The sequence below is a fragment of the Protopterus annectens genome, chromosome 13.part0 (assembly GCF_019279795.1).
Source record: "Protopterus annectens isolate FY-2018-M chromosome 13.part0, PAN1.0, whole genome shotgun sequence".
Lineage (NCBI taxonomy): Eukaryota > Metazoa > Chordata > Ceratodontiformes > Protopteridae > Protopterus > Protopterus annectens.
In genome coordinates this window covers 172,315,909-172,337,167 of record NC_056747.1, presented here as the reverse complement: position 1 = coordinate 172,337,167, position 21,259 = coordinate 172,315,909, and the positions used below count along the sequence as shown (strand labels likewise).

Genomic DNA, 21,259 nt, shown 5'->3' with positions numbered 1-21,259 from the left:
CAGTGCTCAGAAGGTGCTCTTTGCTAAGGCTTCAACCCCTACATGACCATATCAAGGCTAAACTCCTTGATGCCCCCCTGGACAGTAGTACCCTACTTAGTGCCAAAGCTTTTCAAATCCCTTCAACAAAAGGGGAAAGAACTACAGGATTTGAAACATTTCATGTTCTTCGTGTTTCACTGTTGCAGTCATTACATTTGGGTAATCTGCTGGCAGGTTGCCCTCAGTCGACCTGAATTCCAAAGTCTTGGGTCCTGCGTCAGTTGCTGTCTCCTATTCCATGACGTCAGGGGTATAAAATAAGCAGCCAACGCCATTTTCTTTAGTCTTTCTTGCCACACGGTGCCTGAAGCAGAAGCATTTCGCAAGTGCCGGTCGGCCGACTCCTGAAATATTCGAGTTTGAATTTCAGAGCCGAAGTCTTCACTAATGCTAAGTACCCCGTTGGGAAACTTTTTTCTTGCTCCATTCCGATGTTCGAAAAAGTTAATTGTATTACTTGTGGGAAGCAAATATCTCATAAGGATTTCCATTTATACTGTATTCCTTGCCTAGGCCCTGATCACAACATGCCTGGCTGTTGGTTTTGTGCTAGATTTATCCAACGCACTATTAAGCATCGGTATATTTTTGCCTCAAAGTATTTTGGAAATAGATTTAACTACCCAGAAATGTCGTTGGATAGCAAACCGACTACTGGAGTACATAAAAAGCGCAAAGAGAAGGACAGAGAGACAGTCGAGGTCCAAAACCGACGAAGCTTCTCCTAAGCCAGTCGCCGGTTTGCCGGTACTCAGTGAGGTGGTTTTGCAGCCCCTGATACCTGCTACTTTCGAGTTGCAGGCCCCTACCAACACCCATGTGGAGTCCGGCATGCCATGAGATACTCAAAGTATTGGACCCACGGATGGATCCGGAGCCCAGGGTGTATTCAGGTCTCAACATTTTTACATCAAACTGACAACAGCTGCAAAACCAAAGACAAAAGTAACTTCTAAAGCTAAAAAAATGATGCATGAGCCACGTGCACAGGCCGGTATGCCTAAAAAGCAGATGATCAAAATGGCTGGAAGACCTTATTACCTTGATCAGGGGTTCCCATCCCCCTTCTGATAAGAGGCCTAGGCAAGACACTGATTATGAATCCTTCAGATCAGGTTTCTATTTCTTTTGATTCCTCTTCTGATCAGGAATTATCTATACCTCTCTATGAGGATTCTGATGCAGAGGAGTCTATGCCATCTGCATCACCTCTAGAGGATTATTCATTTGGAGAAACTTTGCATACTTTGAGGGAGCATTTTCATTGGGAGAGTCGAGATTTCTCAGAATCAAAAGAAAGGCTCAGGGATTTCCTTCTCCCTCAGCACAGGCCTTTAGCCATACCCCCTGTTGTAGACATTGGATGATGCGTTTTTGGAGTCAAGCTTGACCCCTGACTCCTTACCTCCGGCTCCCAGCAAGCCTGACAGATATTACAGGGTCCCTGACTCGCACAAATTTTTATTTAGAAACCCTGCTGCTGATCTTGAAACTATTTCACAGGGTCCAAAGGGAGTTAAAGCCTCAACAGCAAAAAATCCTACCCCTTCTGACAGAGACTCAAGGGCACTGGATAGATGGGGAAAAAAGGTTTATACATCTGCAACCTTGGCAATTAGGGCCTTAAACTGCTAGTTTCATATGCTCAAGTATCAACAACATGTTATGGGATTGCTGAAACAGAAAATGATGTTGACTTCTGAATGTGCAGAAAATAAAGAATTGCAGGAATTATTGCTTGCAGCTGAACAGGTTGGAAAGCATACTTTGCAATGTGGTTTTGATTCCTTAGAGGCCTCCTGCAGGGCCTCAGTTACTGGATCTGTGATTAGGAGGCATGCCTGGCTAAAGGAACAAAATGTGCCTTATCATGTTAAAGCTACATTACTAGATGCACCTTTACAGCATGATACTCTGTTTGGTATTAAGGCAGAAGAGGTTTTAAAAGAAGTGGAAGACAAAGCTAAGTCTATGCAAACTGTAAAATACTTCTTACAAGTGCAGCCACCAAGATTCAGTCGACACTGGCCTACAAAAAAAATTGGTCCTTTCCTGTGTCAGACAGAGCCCAAAGGGGCAAATCCAGATGCCCTAAGGGTTCCAGATACCAGGCGCAAGATTCATACAGGTCAAAGCAGTGGGGCGCATCTACCTCCAAATCATGGGGAGATGAAGCACAAACCTAGAGAAAACAGTCCCAATGACTTCCCTCTGCCTTCACCAAGCACTTATCTTTTGGCAACACCCCTAGGGGATAAATTAGCACTTTTTGCTCAAAAGTGGCAGTTAATAACCCAGGACAAGTGGGTGCTTAACATAGTATCACAGGGATACAGATTCCATTTCCATACTCAGCCAGTTGGCCAGATCTGCCAAAAATCAATGGGCAGAGGCACAGAAACAGGTTACGTCCCTCATGGATATGGGGGCCATTCAGCTAGTACCAGAACAGGAAAAAGGACAAGGTTTTTACTCGACTGTTCTTGGTACCCAGAAAGGAACACGGCCTGGCGGCCAATACTAGATTTATTGATTTTGAACACATACCTGGACATTCCAAAATTCAAAATGCTGACTTTGCAGCAGCTTCTGCCATGCTGGGTAAGAATGCTTGGCTGGTGACATTAGCCCTAAAAGAGGCATACCTGCATGTCCCAATAAGGCAATCGTGCAGAAGATACCTCAGATTCAAGGCTGGCTCAATGCATTACCTATTCTCTGCACTGCCCTTTGGCTTATCTACTGCGCCCAGAGTCTTTACAAAGTGCCTGGCACCAGTGATTGCATTTTGCAGACAAAGAAGTGTACAAATATATTCTTACTTGGACGACCGTCTTATTCAAGCAGAGAACAAGGACATTCTTCTTCAACACCTGGCGTTTGTGAAAAGGCTTCTAACATGCCGAGGGTACACAATAAACGAAAAAAATCACAACTGGTAACCTCTCAAAAGATAACATTCCTGGGTGCAAACTTGATTACACCTGCCCAGATGGCTTACCTCACGCCAGACAAACAAAGGCAACTGACTACTTACTTCAAACTGATGGCAACAAAAACCCAGTTATCTGCAAGACAAATTCTGCAAGCTTTGGGCTTCATGGCATCCTGCATCCTACTGATTCCATATGCAAGACTGCATATGAGGAAACTTCAATGGTACCTAAAATGTTTATGGAGTCAACATTGTCACAGTCTGGAAACAATGATTCCTCTCATCCCCTGCCTACAACAGGAGTTTCTATGGTGGGCAAAGGCATGTCCCCAAAACATGGAACGGCCCTTCACTCTACCCCCTGCCAGCCAAACCTTAACAACAGACTCATCAGATTATGCTTGGGGGGGCCCACATGGCGGGAAGATGCATTCAGGGCATATGGACCCCAAAACAAATGCATCTACAATCAACCAGAAAGAGATGCTAGCTGTTCAAAATGCCCTGACAGCCTTCAAGGACTTACTTCATCCAGGACAACTACTGATAAAGACGGACAACACCATGGTCATGTGGTACATAAACAAGCAGGGGGGCACGCACTCATATCCCCTTTACAGATTAGCCATGGCTCTGTGGAACACAGCTTTGACTTACCAAATACATCTTCAAGCTCAATTCCTGCCAGGAAAACAAAATACTCTGGCAGACGACTTAAGCAGAAATCTTATGGATCCTCACAAGGGGAAACTAGATCCACAAGTCTTCAGCATGGTAACAAAGAAATGGGGGAGCCCAGACATAGATCTATTTGCCTCTCCTCAAAATTACCAATTGGAAAGATTCTGCACAAGGACTTATCACAGACAAGCATGGAAAGTGGACACCCTATCCTTCAGTTGGAAAAACCTATCAGTTTATGCCTTTCCTCCTCTGTCTCTTCTTGTCAAGGTCCTCCTAAAAGTCAGACAAGAAAAGGCAAAGATGATACTAATTGCCCCGGACTGGCCCCGCTAATACTGGTACCCAACTGAACCTGGCAGCATGGCTGATCATATAGTTAAACAAACAGCACCTCTCAGTAAAGCTGTGATGGATGTCATTTTGGAAGCCAGAAGGCCTAGTACTAGAAAATCTTATGCTAAATGGAAGAGATTCTGTGCTTGGAATCAAGCACAAGGAACTGATAACAGAACCAAATATTCCTCAGATATTACAATACTTGACTTAGATGCTTGACAAAGGCCTATCTTTCTCATCCATTAAAATCCATGCCTCTGCCATTTCGGCTCATTACAATACAGAGCCACCAATCTTTTCTCATCCTTGACTAAAGCAGTATCTTAGAGGAGCCAAAATTTTAAGGCCTCCTAGAAGATCACAAATACCTGCATGAGACCTCAATTATGTGTTGGAAAAGCTCGACCTGCCTCCATTTGAACCAGCTGCTACTGCTGATATAAAGTTCTTATCATGGAAAACAGCTCTGCTACTAGCAATTACTTCAGCAAGAAGAGCCTCAGAGCTACAGACCCTCATGGCTGTGGAGCCTTTTATCATATTTTACCCAGACGGTGTCTCTGAGGACAAATCCAACATTTATCCCTAAGGTTGTTTCCAGTGTGGCTCTTAACCAAACTGTTCATCTGTCAACCTTTTATTCTAATCCACAGAACAAGGGGGAGAGAATTCTGCATTCCTTGGATGTACACAGGCAGCTAAGATTCTACTTGAGCAGTACTAAAGCTCTAAGAAAAACTGAGCAATTGCTAGTGACATGCTTGCAGGATCAGAAGGAAAGGCTATTTCATAGCAGACTATTTCAAAGTGGCTAAGCCACTGTACTCGTTTCTGCTACTTACACCATGGTAAACCTGTGCCCAAGGGCATTAGGTCTCATTCCACCAGAGCTGCAGCTACTTCAGCAGCCTTTCTCAGAGGAGTACCAACCAAAGACATTCTAGAGGCTGCTACTTGGAGTTCTGACCACACCTTTACAAAGCATTACCATTTGCCTCTCTACTCTTAAGTCCAGGGCAGGCTTTGCCACTGCAGTTCTGCAGGGCCTTATAGCCGCACCTAATGCTGTTTAGCTCCTGCCTCCCAACCATAGCTTTGGGATTCTACCCAAATGTAATGACTGCAACAGTGAAACACGAAGAACATAGTACGGTTGTGTACACTTACCATAAATGTAGATGTTAGAGTGTATTCACTGTTGCAGTCCAGGTTACCCGCCCGCCATCCCCCATTTCATTCTGGAGTTTCTTTCCTTCTCTATCTTTTACAGCCTATGTGGTGTATTTGCTTGTAAATGAGGGTAAAGTTTATATTGATGCATGTATATATACTTGTTATACATATATATTTTTTTCTACCTTTTTGGGGGCACCTGACATCTGGGGCAAGAAAAACTAAAGAAAATGGCTTTGGCTGCTTGTTTTATACCTCTGACTATCTGACATTATGGAAGAGAAGACAGCAACAGATGCAGGACCCAAGACTTTGGAATTCAGGCCAACTGAGGGCAACCTGCCAGCAGATTATCCAAATGTAATGACTGCAACAGTGAATACACTCGAACATTTACATTTATGGTAAGTGTACACAACTGTAATTTTGCATCACCAGTCCGTAAATTCCACAGAAATTACCCCACAAAGACACATTTCATTAGGTAACGTTTTGCACCTACTCACACTAGGGGCAAGAAGAGCTCCAGGAAACATTACCTTCCAGGCCTACTCAGACTGCAACCCAGAAAACTCCCTTTCAGGACAGAGCAGGTAGTCTGTGACTACTTGCCTCCTTCTCCACCCCCTTCAGACTCCATACCCCTTTCCCAGAGGCTCTCGCATTGTCTTCCTGTCTGGAAAAGCACTACCTCAGACAAGTGGGTCTTATCCATCAAAGAAAAGGGTCATTTCATGACTTGGATCATCCCACCCTCCTTAAGAGACATCCCTCAGCCACCAAAGGTCCAGCTGCCCCTATTCCAAACAGTCTTGGACAACCTCCTCTACCAACTGAGTATTCAGCCAGTCCCTCATTCAGAAGAGGGGAAGGGAGTTTTTTATTCCAGACTTTTTCTGGTTCCAAGAAAAGACGGCCCATGGCGATCCACTTTCTGTACGCTTACACTCCAGACTCTATTCCCAGTGCAAATGCCCCAGGCATTTCTTGCCACCTTGGACATCAAAGATATGGATCTGCTATCCCCATAAGGCCCAATACAGGAGATACTTGCACTTCTGTGGGTTTCTCGCCTTTTCAGTTCTCTGCTTTACCCTTTGGACTATCTACTTCTTCATGGGTATTCACCAAGTATCTGGCTCCAGTTGTAGCCTATTGCAGGGTCCAAGGGATACAAACTTTCCCATACTTAGATTACGACCTGATCCAGGCAAATTGCTATGGTTCTCTACAGAACCATCTCCAGACAGTCATTGGTGTCCTGCAGTCCCTGGGTTTCACTATCAATCTCCAAAACCAATCTAAACCCCTCCCAGGACTAAGCTTTCTTGGGTTGCAGAATTAGGACGGATGTTATGAGAGCATTCCTCCCATGCTAAAAGGTGGGAAGCCTGAAGGAGTACCTACTGTCTGTCCTCAATGCCCCTGCCTTGACAGCAAGAGAATACATCCGGCTCCTGGGTCATATGGCCTCCACTGTTCCCATGTTACCACTCTCAAGACTCCACGTGAGAAAACTTTAGTGGTACCTGAGGTCCATATGGATCCAGCACTCCCACCCCTTGGACCATTCCATTCCCTTCCTACCATGCCTAAGGAAGAAGATCCTTTGGTGGATGGATCAAGTCTCCCTCAACCCTGGACTGCCCTTACAACCCTTCACTCCAGTCCAGGAAATGTACACAGATACTGCAGACCTGGCTTGGGGGGCTGCTGTGGGCAGCTTGAAGGTGCAAGGCACATAGACAAGCTCCTTCAAGAGGGAGCACATCAACATCAAAGAGATGAGGGCCCTCATCTTTGCACTGAGGGCTTTCCAAAAACCATCTGAAGCAAGGGCCTCTGAAGTTGTTCACAGACTCCACTACTGTTATGTGGTATGCGAGCAAACGGGGAGAACACGATCTTTCTTACTTTGCAGACTTGCACTCCAGGCCTAGGAATTGGTAGCCCAGCATGGAGTCACCCTGCACAAGGTTTATTTTCTGAACATAGTCCACAGGTGAGGTACACCACAACTAGAACTGTTTGCCTCCCGTCTGAACAGAAAACTTCCTCAGTTTCATACCAGGACACACCCATCCCTCTAGCGAGGGAGACTAATGGCTTCTCTATCTTATGGAATGGGATGTTTCTCTACACATTCCCCCCTTCCCACTCTTACAAAAAGTCCTACTGAAAATTCAGCAGGACGAACTGAAAATCTGTTGATGACTCCCTTTTGGCCAAGACAGCATTGGTGCCCCCCACCTTTTGCATTTAGCCAGGGGCAATCATCACAAGTTACCTCACACAGTGGAACTACTCACACAGGACAAGGGATCCCTAATCCGCTCCCACTCAGAATCTTTGAAGCTAATCCTGTGGGTGATAGGGTTTTGATCCCTTTAAGACACCCTTACACCTAGAACGTGCTTAATGTCCTGCAGGAGGCCATGAAACCCATTACTAGGAAATTCCATCTGTCCAAATGGAAAAGGTTTTCCATTTGGTGTCAAAAGACAGCTAGACCCTTTCAAAGAGAAGCTCCCTTAGTGCTGTCCTATCATTGTGAATTGTTGCAGGCAGGATTGGCATATTCTTCTGTTAAGGCCCACCTTGCTGCTATTTCAGCTTGTCTGCCTTTTGACCCTCCACTTGCTTCCAGACTGCAAGTGAACTTATTCCAGAAGGGAATACTACATCTCGGGGCCCCCCAGGAAGCCAGTTTCTCCACCCTGGGACCTGAATTGTGGGTTAGAGAAAGTCACTGTTGCTTCATTTAAGCCAGCGGCTGCAGCTTCTCTAAAATACTGCACTTAGAGAACTGTGCTTTTGATAGTCCTGTTATTGGCCAGGAGAGTGTCAGAGCTGCAGGCCCTTTGTGGTCACCCCACCCTTTTTAATCTTCCACAAGGATAGGGTAACCTTATGGACTAACCCATCTTTCATGCCCATAGTTGTCAGTGAGTTGTCCCTTAAACAATGTTTTCACCTCCCCATCTTTTATCCACAACTCTGAGAGAGTCCTGCATTCCCTAGATGTTCACAGACAACTTAGATTCTACCTAGACAAGACCAAATCCATTAGTAGATCAGAGCAACTATTTGTCTCCTTTCACCCCAGGGCTCTGGGGAAAGTGGAGACAAAGCAAACTATTTCTGCCTGGATTTCCAAAGCCATCTCCTCCTGTTACACCTACCACGGCAGACACCTGAACAATAAGATTAAAGCCCATTCTGCTAGAGCCACGGCCTCATCTGGAGCCACCTTCAAAGGGCTGAACACTGCTGCTGTTCTAGAATCAGCTATCTGGACATCTGCCCATGCCTTCACCAAACACTAGAAACTGGACCACATCTCCAGAGCTAGAGCAGATTTTTTCTGGGGCACTCCTCCATGGACTTTTGGAGAATAGTGCCAAACCACCCTCTTTTTCTACCCTTTGAGCTGTGGCACTCACCCAAAGATTATGAACACTGCAACATGAGAATAGGAGGGCATAGAATAGTTGTTTAAAATTTTGCCTATTACCATAGATGTCCTTCTCTTTCATGCTGGTATTCTGTCCCACCTTCCTATTCCCTGAATAAGCTTTTCTGGATGACTCAGAACTTATGCAGCTATCCTGGGACTGGGGCATTCATTTCTGAGGAAGGTATGTGCAGACGTCACTTTTATGGCCCATGCACCCTAGGGCCAACATCAGACATCCCACGTACCTTGCAGTGACTAAAGCTTTTGCATACTGGATGGACGTTTGGGTTGCAAGGTGGGCGCTAACCCAAACGTTATGAATACTGCAAGATGGAGGAGAAGGACATCTATGGTTATGGTAAGATTTTACACAACTATTCTTTCCGGAAGTATTACTGAAGTAATTGGCTATAAAATACCATTAGACTGGGCCCCTACCCTCAAAGAATAAAAGAGCAGCTTCAACTTGAAATTTAATAAGAAAAAATCCATTTTAATTTCATTTCTTATGCCTCTACACTTACAGGGAATAATGAGATCAGTTTTGCACATACTGTTTCTGAGGTCTGACATCACACCAGTGTAATATTTTTTGACAGTTTTTATTTACTTTGCTCTGAAAAGAATTGAAAGCTGCACATTTTTTCAGTTGTTGCACTCTGTTCTGCGCACTCAGCAGAAATGAAGAACAGCAGTCAGTGTAAATTGCGTATAATGCAAAATGTTAGACTGAAGCAGTGCACATCTATAAACTTGCATTCTAATGCCTATGTGTAAAAGGCCATATTTTCCCCCTTTGAGACTAAATTATGAAACTTTCAAATTAGTAAGTGAATAATCAGCTACAAAAATTCTAAAGACTCTGATTCAGTCATTAGGTGTTTCCGTTCAGCACCATGCTGAATTTGAGTCGAATTACATAGATTAGGTGCTCAAACATTTGGCATATTAACTGTAGCATGTTGTAGATGAAAAACAATATATAAAATAGAGAATTTTTATTTCTTATGTAATGAAAATTCATTGAAGTATTTAGGCTCTTGTCGCACTCAACATAGTGAGCTAAAGTTCAGCACATCACTCTTAGTGAAAGAAGAAAACTGCAAAATGTCAGACTATGGCAGTAACAGCTTATTAACTAAAGACTGGATCAGTTTTGAAAGGCAATATTTCTGTCCCCCTTTTAAAATTTTGATAGGTAACTTTTAGGTAATCGCGGTGCATGTGGCAGGGAAACACAACTAAGAATGCAGTTCTGACCTCGGATCTTCCAGTAAAGCACATCTTTGAACTTGACTCCACAGCTTTAGCTGCTAAAAACATGGCACTCTAACATATTACAACTGAAAGTATATTTTCTGGTGAAATATTATAGGGGTTTTAAGTCTGATCTAAAGACAGCTCAGGAGAGATGTATTTTATGCCATTACTATAATCAGCTTACTGAGCAGAGGGTCAAAAGCGTAATCCCAGTGTAAATTAGGTATCTTGCAAAATGGCAGACTGTAGCATTCGACAGTTCTAAATATATTGATGGTTTAGTATTTTTCTGCAAAAGGCCACATTTCAATCCTCCTCCAGATTTCACAAACTTTTTAGGCAATAGAGTAAAAGATGATCAGCTACCCAAGAGTCGTATTAACAGTAGGGGTTTCATTTCAGCCTTGTGCTATATTTAACCCCATGCATCAGTTGCATAAACATTTGGCATGTAGGGTATAGCAAGTTAAAAAAATGTTCTAACAGATCTTATTTCTACTATGACAGTACAGTAGAAAAGTAAACTGTGGTAGTTTTAATACTAGGCATAATGAGCAGAAGTTTAATGCCAGTGGAAGTAGAATGTAATGTAAAATTTCTGACTAGAATAAAGAGGTATACAAAAGCCTCTGGTACCTGTCTGAAAGGCACTGTCTCATCTCCCCCTTTCGTATTCCAATATGCACTTTTAAGGTAGTAACAGTAGGATGTTTATCATTAGGTCACTGTTTGTCACATTTGGCAACCTTTGACGTATCCTGGCAAGGATAATGATTGGACACCTAGCCTGAATACAGAAACTTTTGAGCTCCTTCCACGTGCACCATATGTCTACTGGAGCATGAGAGTGCAACTGTGTAAAAAACAGATATACATGAGCAAAAACTCAGAACCTTCTTGCCACTGGAAGTTTGTTAGACAATATTTCTTCTGTGTCTTTAAGTAGTTTGCTAGGCTGCTTTGAGACTGAACTTTTGGGCAGATAAGTACTCCATTTTGGATTTTTCTTCCATTTTTGGTTTTGACAGAAGTTTTTTTTAGTTTCTTATGCCTAGAAGAAAAGGGAAGCGTCTGTGTGGCAGACTGATTCTCTTTATAAGAGTGTGCACACAGCTTGTCTGTTTTGTTTGTGGGAGGATCATGAAGTTAATTTTTAACAGTACCTGTCACTCCTTTACTCTTAAAGTGATTACAAGCAGGTTTCATTCTCCCTGTGTTTTTAGTGAACCAGAAATTTGAGGCTTTGGCTGAAACTACTATGGGTTCTGCCGCTGGTTCCTTGGATGTCCCCAGTTCAGTTCCTAAATAATGCAAGAGTGCAATAGAGAGTTGACTAAAGCTGCTGCTGCCCTCTCCCTCCCTCTCTCTTGGCCCTCAGGGGAGGTCCCCACTTTGGCCCTTTAAGAATCCTTGGGCATCAGTCTTCTACTCCTCAGCCCAGTAGTGATGCTTTGAGGGATGCAGCTAAAGGTTGGGAAGACGGCACATTGTCAAAGGCCAGATGTATGCTACCTTCAGGAAGGGAGAACTGTTCCTCCAGGGGCTGTCAGCCCTTCAGGTTGAATTAGAAAAGAGGTAGCTGTAGCCTGGGACATTCCTTGGATGTCTGATGCAGCTCTTTCTTGGGTTGCCCTTAGAAAGAAGTCTAAAAAACTAAACATGCTCTTCAACTACTACTCCTTTCAGGGAGCCTAATGAAGACTGATACTCTTCTGCTAAGGGCCTTTTTAAGGCATTTTGATAATTGTAATCTGTTTACCCTCTCAAAAAAGGAATAGGTCTCTCTCCCCTTATAATTCTGACACTTTCTGATGTGGAAGAAACTGGTTTAGACTGCCTCCCAAGTTTCTTCTTCTGATTCTCTGATGTCCGAGTATAGGAAAAATGTCCCTCTGATGTCTGAGTATAAGAAAAATGTCCCTCTGATGTCTGCGTATAGGAAAAATGTCCCTCTGATGTCTGAGTATAGAAAGAATGTCCCTCTGATGTCTGAGTATAGGAAGAATGTCCCTCTGATGTCTGAGTATAGGAAGAATGTCCCTCTGATGTCTGAGTATAGGAAAAATGTCCCTCTGATGAGTATAGGAAAAATGTCCCTCTGATGTCTGAGTATAGGAAAAATGTCCCTCTGATGTCTGAGTATAAGAAAAATGTCCCTCTGATGTCTGAGTATAAGAAAAATGTCCCTCTGATGTCTGAGTATAGGAAAAATGTCCCTCTGATGTCTGAGTATAGGAAAAATGTCCCTCTGATGTCTGAGTATAGGAAAAATGTCCCTCTGATATCTGAGTATAGGAAAAATGTCCCTCTGATGTCCGAGTATAGGAAAAATGTCCCTCTGATGTCTGAGTATAAGAAAAATGTCCCTCTGATGTCTGAGTATAAGAAAAATGTCCCTCTGATGTCTGAGTATAAGAAAAAATGTCCCTCTGATGTCTGAGTATAAGAAAAATGTCCCTCTGATTCTCATTCTCCTAAATCTCGTTTGCTGACACAATTAGTAAAATGAACAGTCTTTTCCAGTGAGAGCTTAATGAAATCTCAGTCACGCAGAAAAGATATGAGCTCTTAAAGGTGGACACTGTTAAGCCTTCATTAATTCTCTCTCTGTTGTGGGTGCACTGGAAGATGATGTTGCGTTAGTCAATCCCCTGCTCCTTAGAAGCCTGGTAGACTTTACAAAGCACACAGCCCCTTAAGATTCTGTTTTGTAGTCCTGTGGCAAATCCAGCAGTTTCCTTAGGTAAGGAAGCTGAATCTAAACTTTTGGCTTCTCCTGATACCATAGCTTCAGATAAAGATAGGACATCTGATTTTGGAAGAAGTTTTATAGTAGTACTACTACTGTTACTTTTAGGTCAGTTGAGTGTCAGACTTGTATGGTGAAGTACTTACCAGCATCCTTTGCTGAAATGAATAGAATTCTAGCAGATCTTTCTTCATGAAAAGCTGAGTCTTCTCTCTCTAATATCTTCATTCTCTCAAGTAACAAAACATTCAGTGAAATGTTTGATGCAACAGATGCAGTGTCCATGGCAGCTGCCAGTGGGTTGCTTATGCAAAGGTATGCCTCTTTAGAACCTCAAAATTTGCCAGAAGACATTAAGGCACAAATTCTTGGTGCCTCCTTAGGCAGTGATATTTTGATATTCTTTGATGTGTTGAAGACATTTAAGGAGAGGCAAACTTATTCAGGGGGTAAAACAGGTTTTTTTCCTCACACTCTTCAGACAAGCAGCATGGGACCATATACCGTGTGCTACAGCTTTCACTTGGGAGAAGAACTGGAGAGGCAGGGGGAATCTGTCTAATATGGGATAGAGAGGTGTGAGGGTCAGCACAGCAGGTCAAGTTTTATGCACCAAGTGTAGGTGTAATGCCTGTAATGCTGGTCTTGTCAGTACTTGCAGCATGAGTTTTATGATATCAAACTTTGCGTAGATGAATACCACAGTGTGACTGTGGTAAATTTATGAATTATATGGTTATTACCCTTTATTCTCCAACTAATGTTCTTTCTTAAATGCAAAGGCAGAATAAACAATTTCTAGCATGTAGCATACGTGTGTGATCATTTGGTACTTGACATCTGTTTGCTAAAACACCAGTTGAACATACATAATTGCTTTCAAAGTCCATACTATTTCAGATATTTGCAGAGGAAGGAAGGAAAAGCATGATAAGGAAAATTGAGTGATTTTTTGGATGTTGATTGCTGTAGACAGGATAAGAGAAAAAAACTGAAGGAAATGTTACTGAAACTTGCAGGTTCTATGTTGTATTTGGCAGTGTTTTCGGCAAAGAGACTGTATTTTGCCATGTATAAGTAAAGATAGAGATAACACACACTTGTTTTCTTTTCAAGTTACATTTTCAGTGCTGATTTATGATCATGCCAGCAATGCAGCTTTCTGAAGATGTATTTCCTTTGATAAAGCAGATTTGCTGTGCCTTTTTTAATCATTTGATTATAATCTTTTGGTGCAGACCCTCTCGAAGACGTCGACAGGTTGGAAGTGTGGCCAATAGCACCTTTGTAGAATCCAGTACTGCTCCTCATTTGACAGGAAATGGATCTTCCACTGAGAGCACAGAAAAGAACTACCAACAGCACCATGAGAAGGTTAATCATAAAGAATCCCTTGTTATCTCAAACCTTCGCCATTTTACAGCTTACAGGATTGAAATCCATGCGTGCAACCATGACCATGACTATGAGGTAGTGAGGTGTAGCATGGCCACCTATGTTAGTGCAAGAACAATGCCTGAAGGTGAGAAGCTGCACCAGATTTGTTCAGTTGTGTTTCTTTAGAGTTGTTACTGTTACATTTACTAAACCAAAACATTTCTGTATGCTGGAATGTTTTAGTGAGAGAATTTTTCTTCAATGCTTTTTTTGTAAATTAGAAACTTTATTAAGTAATAGCAGCAGACTTGCCTGTTTCACATTTGGTAGCTGGATAAATACTGTGGTCCAAGAACTTTTTTCAAGCATTACCCAAGCTGTTAATACTCATAACTGAGCCAGCATGTAATGCTAACAAAGTAGCATACAGATTTGAAGCAAATTTCAAGCCTCATAGAAAAATCCCATCCACATTCCCTCCCTGCAACATGATTTTTCCTCATAATTACTCTCAAAATGTTTTCAACGACTTCAGTAAGGTCAGAAACAGCAGTTCAGAAGTATTAAATAATGTAAGAGAGCTTTATTGTGCATTTAGAAATGGTCTTGCATAGTCTTTCTTATGTACATTCCTAGCACAGCATAAAAGCTGTGTGTCTCCCTCATATCTGGAAGTAAGTTGTTGATGTCTGAGTCCATGAGGGAGCTCCTTACAGAAATCACAGTAATTACGGACCGATCAGCCTCACATGCATGTTATGCAAGGTCTTGGAGAGAATCAGGCAGACAGGGAACCACCTCCTGCATGACCTAATGTAGTACAGTTTTGTGACAGGTCCACTTAACCTTATATATTTGTGTGTGCACGATTGCCTTTCTCTATGAAGGTATATATTTACATGCAACTTACTTTAATCTGGCTAAAACATTTCTCACTATATCCCATTATGGAATCATACATAAAGTCATGGATCTAAATGTTACTGAAGCTACAAGCCGCAGTTGGACTTTCCCAGAAAACAAATGGTAAATAAATAAGTAAATAATTTGTGTTTGTGGGTGACTAACTTACTCCATTTTCCAGCATAAACTACCTCCATGACATTTCTTTGCAATACCTGAAAATGTAATGTTTTTAACATAATAAACTGGTACCTTACCCCTATTCTGCTACACTTGTATTGTCAATGACTATCTTACTTTGCCAGTTTTCATTTCTCTCTACCCCTACCTACTTCAGTATTCTTAATTCCTGGTTATCCTTTCCCTCCTAACTACCAATCCCTGGAGCTAAGCAGTCTTCCTTTTTATGGCAGTTGACACAGGTTAAGGTTGCTTGCTGTAAATACTGTCGTGCAGTGTTTGATTCTCTGTGCTGTCATTTGGTTCTTACATGACCTTGAGCAAGTTACTTAACTAGCCATTGCTTCTGGGTTGCCACTGAAAAAAGGACTGTATGTCCAGTGGGCATGCCTGGTTAATAAACCCGGTCTGTCTTGTACTTTTTCATGGTGAGTTTATTGATTAGACAATATAGCTTGGATCTTAATAATTGTAATACCATTATGTTCTAATTATTTTACTGTTTGTTGTTTTGCTGCCCTGTTGGATCGTATTTTCATTTTGTTGACTATTTGCTTTGTGTTGCAAATTGCATGCAATATATTTAACTGAAACCTGGGGCTTTTGTCCCTGGGACATCACTGAAAAGGAGCTATGAGTCTAGTTGGACAATCTTGGTTAAAAAATAGAGAATAAGGTAAAAATAAATTCCTGTGCTCATACAAGAGGACTTGTATTTTTGCCATTGTGTGTTAGTAATGGAATTCCTGAATATTCTGTGCTATAGCCACTCCTTCGTGGCATCTTTTTCTCAGGTATTGAAACTGTACCTTCTTGCTCATCAAATATGCACATGATTGCAAACCTGTGAGCATTGCCCTTAACCCACTGGTACCACTTACTTTCACATGGCATTTGATATTACACATGAATAGTAGCGTAGTAGTGTCAAAAAATGCAGCATTCAAGCATTTGGTACCCACACCACCACCTTTATACACAGTTGATGGGCAAGAACTAAAAATTCTGACCATATAATAAAAACTCTTAATATCCTTGTACAGGATTACCTTACATTTGATGCCCATATACCCCCTACAATCTGCAAAACGTGGAGTTTCTCACCTCATCTTGTGTGGGATTTAGAGCTGTGCCAAAAAGGTAGTTGCTTCCCTGTGAAACCGGTATTGTCACGCCAGATTGTAGAATACTAAGCATTTGTATTGTCCTCACATGCCACCTGGTGTGTAGAATGCTGTGCCATTTGTACTCCTCACTTCCCACCTGGTGTATAGAATACTGTGTCCTGTTTGTGATGTTCATCGTGCATACAGCTGCAGTAATCACAGATGGGTTCACTGCCGTCAGGCGTGTCCTCGGTCGGCCGAATTCCAAAGTCTAGGTCCGGCGTCGGTTGTCTTCGCTTTCTTTCCTGACGTCAGTGCGACAGGGGTATATAAGACACAGCCGACGCCATATTCTTCAGTCTTTTTTGCAGCGCGGTGCCCGAAGCAGAAGCAGTTCGCAAGTGCCGGTCGGCCAGCTCCTGAAATTACGAATAATTGGAAACCAAAGTCTTCTTTAAAGCTAAGTACCCCATTGGGGAAACTTTTCTTGCCTCAGACCGATGTCAGACAAAGTTAACAATTGTATTTCTTGTGGGAAGCAAATACCGCATAAGGATTTCCATTCCCTCTGCATACCTTATTTAGGCCCAGACCACGACGTCTCGGCCTGTCGCTTTTGCGCTACTTTCAATAAACGCACTATTAAGTGTCGGGCGGAGTTTGCCCAGCACTTCTTTGGTAAAGCCTTTGATTATAAAATGTCGTCGGATACTCCGACTACCTTTTTGTCCAAAAAACGCAAGGACAAAGACCGACACGCGAGGCCCGCGGTCTCCACCGACACCACGCCAAAACCAGCTACACGTGGTCCGGTTCTCAGCGAGGCGCCTACGCAGCCCCTGACTACCGACGACACTTCTTTGGCGGTGTCCTCTGTAACCGAGACCGCAGGTACCTCGGCCCATACCCAGACTACAACCACCGAAGCCACTGTGAGTGTTGAGCCTCCTAATGTGGATAGGTCCACTTCCACCCATGGTGTCTTTAGACCCTCATCTTCCTTCTCCATTAAGGCCTTTACTAAGTCCAAATCAGCCATGCATCCCAAGAGGCCTGTTGCACAGGGCCCATCTCCAGGCCCCATGCCTAAAAAGCAGATGCTAAAAATGGCTGAGGATTTAATTACTCTTATCAGGGGTTCCCAGCCCCCTCCAGACAAGAGACCCAGAGTGGAGGAAGCTTCTCCCTCTTCTGACCAGGATTCCATTTTTTCAGAACATTCTGATGAAGAGGAACACTCATACTCCCCTTTTCAAGATTCGGATGCTGAGCAGTCCATTCCTTCTGTATCTCCCCCAGAGGATTTCTCTTTTGGGGAAACCTTGCACACCTTGAGGGAACACTTCCATTGGGAAGGCCAAGACTTTTCTGATTCCAAGAAAAGACTTAGGGAATTTCTTTTGTTACCTCAGCACAGACCTCTGGCGATACCTCCTGTCTTGGACATACTTGATGATGTTTACTCGGAGGCTTGCCTAAATCCGGATTCCCTGCCTCCTGCCCCAGTCAAGCCTGATAGGTACTACAGAGTTCCTAACTCTCACCAATTTCTTTACAAAAGCCATAATGCTGACCCTGAAACCATTTTTCAAGACCCTAAGGGAATGAAGGCCTCTACTGCTAAGAATCCACTACCTTCCGAAAGAGAGTCTAGATCCTTAGAAAGGTGGGGAAAAAAGGTATATACCTTGGCCACCCTAGCCATGAGGGCCTTAAATTGTCAGTTCCATATGCTTAAATATCAGCAGTTTCTGTTATCACAATTAAGAAATAAAATGTCTCAACCTGAACAACCAGATTTGAAGGAGTTGCAGGATATGATGCATAGTGCAGAACAAGTGGGTAAACACACCTTACAATGTGGCTATGATGCCCTAGAGGCCTCAAGCAGAGCTGCTGTGACAGGATCAGTCATTCGTAGACATGCCTGGCTTAGAGAACAAACCTTGCCTGATCATGTTAAAGCTAAGCTACTAGATGCTCCTTTACAAAAGGATGTACTATTTGGTACTAATGCTGAGGAGATACTACGGAAAATGGAAGAAAAAGCTAAATCTATGCAAACTGTCAAAGCTTTTCTACAGGTTCAGCCACCACGTTTTAGCAGAAATTGGCCTTCAAAGAACTGGTCCTTTCCAGCCACGGACAAGCCACAAAGAGGTAGATACAGGCGCACAAGGGGCAGAGGACAACCTCAAGGATCATATAGAGGCAGACAATGGCAAACTCCAGCAACAAGAGGTGGCGAAGACAGTGCACAGCAATACAGGAAACAAACCCAATGACTTCCCCCTTTTCATGCCAAGCAAGTCTCAACTGGCAGCACCCTTGGGAGGAAAGCTGGCATTATTTACAAGAAATTGGCATATTATCACAACAGACAAATGGATCCTGGACATTATAAACAGAGGCTACAGATTTCATTTTCACACTCTCCCAAAAATGTGGCATGCCGAACCTGCCACACAATCAAAGGGCAGAGGCTCAAATACAAATTTCAAAGCTTATGGCCATGAAAGCTATTCAAGAGGTACCTACTCACAAACAAGGTCAAGGTTTTTATTCCAGACTTTTTCTGGTACCAAGGAAAGAAACCGACTGGAGACCCATTTTGGACTTATCCATCCTAAACACATTTCTACTCGTACCAAAATTCAAGATGCTCACATTACAGCAGCTTCTTCCCATGCTGGGCAAGGAGTTTTGGCTGGTAACATTGGACCTCAAGGAGGCATACCTGCATGTCCCAGTCAGACAAAGCTGCAGAAGATACCTCAGATTTCTTGCAGGTTCAATCCACTATCAATTCTCTGCATTGCCCTTTGGCTTATCTACTGCACCCAGAGTATTCACGAAATGCCTGGCATCAGTAATTGCCTACTGCAGACTTCAAGGGATACAAATTTACCCTTATTTGGACGACTGCCTGATCCAAGCGGACAACCAGCACATACTTCTGGAACATCTGGCTTATGTAACACGGTTATTGAATTCTCTGGGATACACAGTCAACAAGGAGAAATCCAGGCTAACACCATCTCAGAAAATAACTTTCCTGGGTGCAATCTTGGACACAAACACCCAGATGGCCTATCTTACGCCAGAAAAACAAGGGCAACTAACTCATTACTTCAAAATACTAGCAAATTGTACCAGGCTCACTGCAAGGAAAATCCTACAGGCTCTGGGCTTCATGGCATCTTGCATTCTTCTAATCCCATGTGCAAAGTTGCATATGAGGAAACTTCAATGGTACCTAAAAAACCTATGGTCTCAACACAGCCACAGTTTGGAAACAATAATACCAATAATTCCATGTTTGCAAAAGGAATTTCTATGGTGGGCCCAAGCATGCCAAACAAACACAGGTCTTCCATTCTGCAAGCCTCAGGCAAATCAAGTCATCACAACAGACGCCTCAGAATACCTGGGGGGGGGGGGGGGGGGCGCACATGACAGACAGGTGCATTTAGGGCAAATGGTCCCAAAAGGAAAAGCACCTTCACATCAATCAAAAAGAAATGCTAGCAGTGATAAATGCAATTACAATTTTCAAGGACCTCCTGCATCCAGGGCAATTATTGATAAGAACAGACAACACCACAGTAATGTGGTACATAAACAAACAAGGTGGAACACATTCATACCCCCTGTGCAGGCTAGCCATGTCACTTTGGAACTTGGCTCTGGAATGGCAAATCGAACTTCAAGCACAGTACTTGCCAGGATTGGAAAACACGCTGGCAGACAATCTAAGCAGAAATATGACAGATCCACACGAATGGAAGTTGCATCCTCAAGTGTTTACAAAGATAATACAAGCGTGGGGAAGACCAGACATAGATCTCTTCGCCTCCCACAGGAATCATCAATTGACAAAGTTCTGTTCAAGGACCTTTCATCCAAAGGCCTGGAGAGTGGACGCCCTTTCTTTCAGTTGGGCAACATGGACAGTTTACGCTTTCCCACCTTTGCCTCTTCTGCCCAAGGTGCTCTTGAAAGCAAGAGCAGACAGACCGAAGATGATACTGATTGCTCCAGACTGGCCAAGACAACACTGGTACCCACTCCTGAGGAGCCTAACACATACTTCTCCCTGGACCCTACCTCTAATGCCTCTTCTACTGACTCTGCACAGCTACAAAACTCTTCACAGTCAGCTGAAAACTCTCAATCTGGCTGCATGGAAAATTCCTTACCACCACCACAGACCCTACTCTCCAAAGAGGTGCAGGATGTCATTTTGGAGGCCAGAAGGCCATCTACTAGAAAGGCTTACTCCGCAAAATAGAAACGTTTTTGCGCTTGGAATGAGAAAAAAGGCCAGGATCCTAGAAAACTGAATTTGCCTCAGATATTACAGTATCTAGCTGAGCTGTTGAATAGTGGACTTTCATTTTCCTCCATCAAAATTCATGCCTCAGCCATTTCTGCAGAGTACAACACTGATCCACCCTTATTCTCTCACCCACTTTTAAGACAGTTCCTCAGAGGAGCTAAGAATATAAGACCTCCAAGGAAACAACCAATACCAACCTGGGATCTTAACTACATCCTAGAAAAATTAACATTGCCTCCCTTTGAACCAGCTGCCTCAACAGATTTGCAATATTTGTCCTGGAAAACAGCCTTCCTTCTGGCCATTACCTCAGCTCGTAGGGTTTCGGAACTACAAGCCCTCATGGCTGTGCAGCCCTTTCTCATCTTCCATCAGGACAGGGTTTCCCTACGAACCAACCCTTCATTTATGCCTAAGGTAGTATCCAGGCTAGCTTTAAATCAGGCCATACACTTACCTACCTTTTACCCCAATCTTCAAAACAAAGGTGAAAGGCTGCTACATTTCTTAGACATCCATAGACAGCTACGTTACTATTTGGACAGAACACAGCCCTTCAGGAAATCAGAACAACTTTTTGTGTCCTATGCGGTAGGAGCTCAAGGGAAGCCAATTTCCAAACAGACAATTTCAAAATGGATAGGTCATTGCATACGGTTTTGTTACTCCTTTCATGGCAAACCTGTTCCTACAGGCATCAGATCCCACTCCACAAGGG

At 43.1% G+C, this 21,259-nt stretch overlaps 1 protein-coding gene across 1 annotated transcript in view; it reads left to right on the top strand.

Annotated features, from left to right (window-relative positions):
* Positions 1-21,259, top strand: part of INSR (insulin receptor) — a 1,335,646-nt gene that overhangs the window by 868,161 nt on the left and 446,226 nt on the right. The window contains exon 11 of the mRNA XM_044090750.1: positions 13,875-14,158. Coding sequence (XP_043946685.1) covers positions 13,875-14,158 — 284 coding nt within the window. The remainder of the gene's footprint in view (positions 1-13,874; positions 14,159-21,259) is intronic.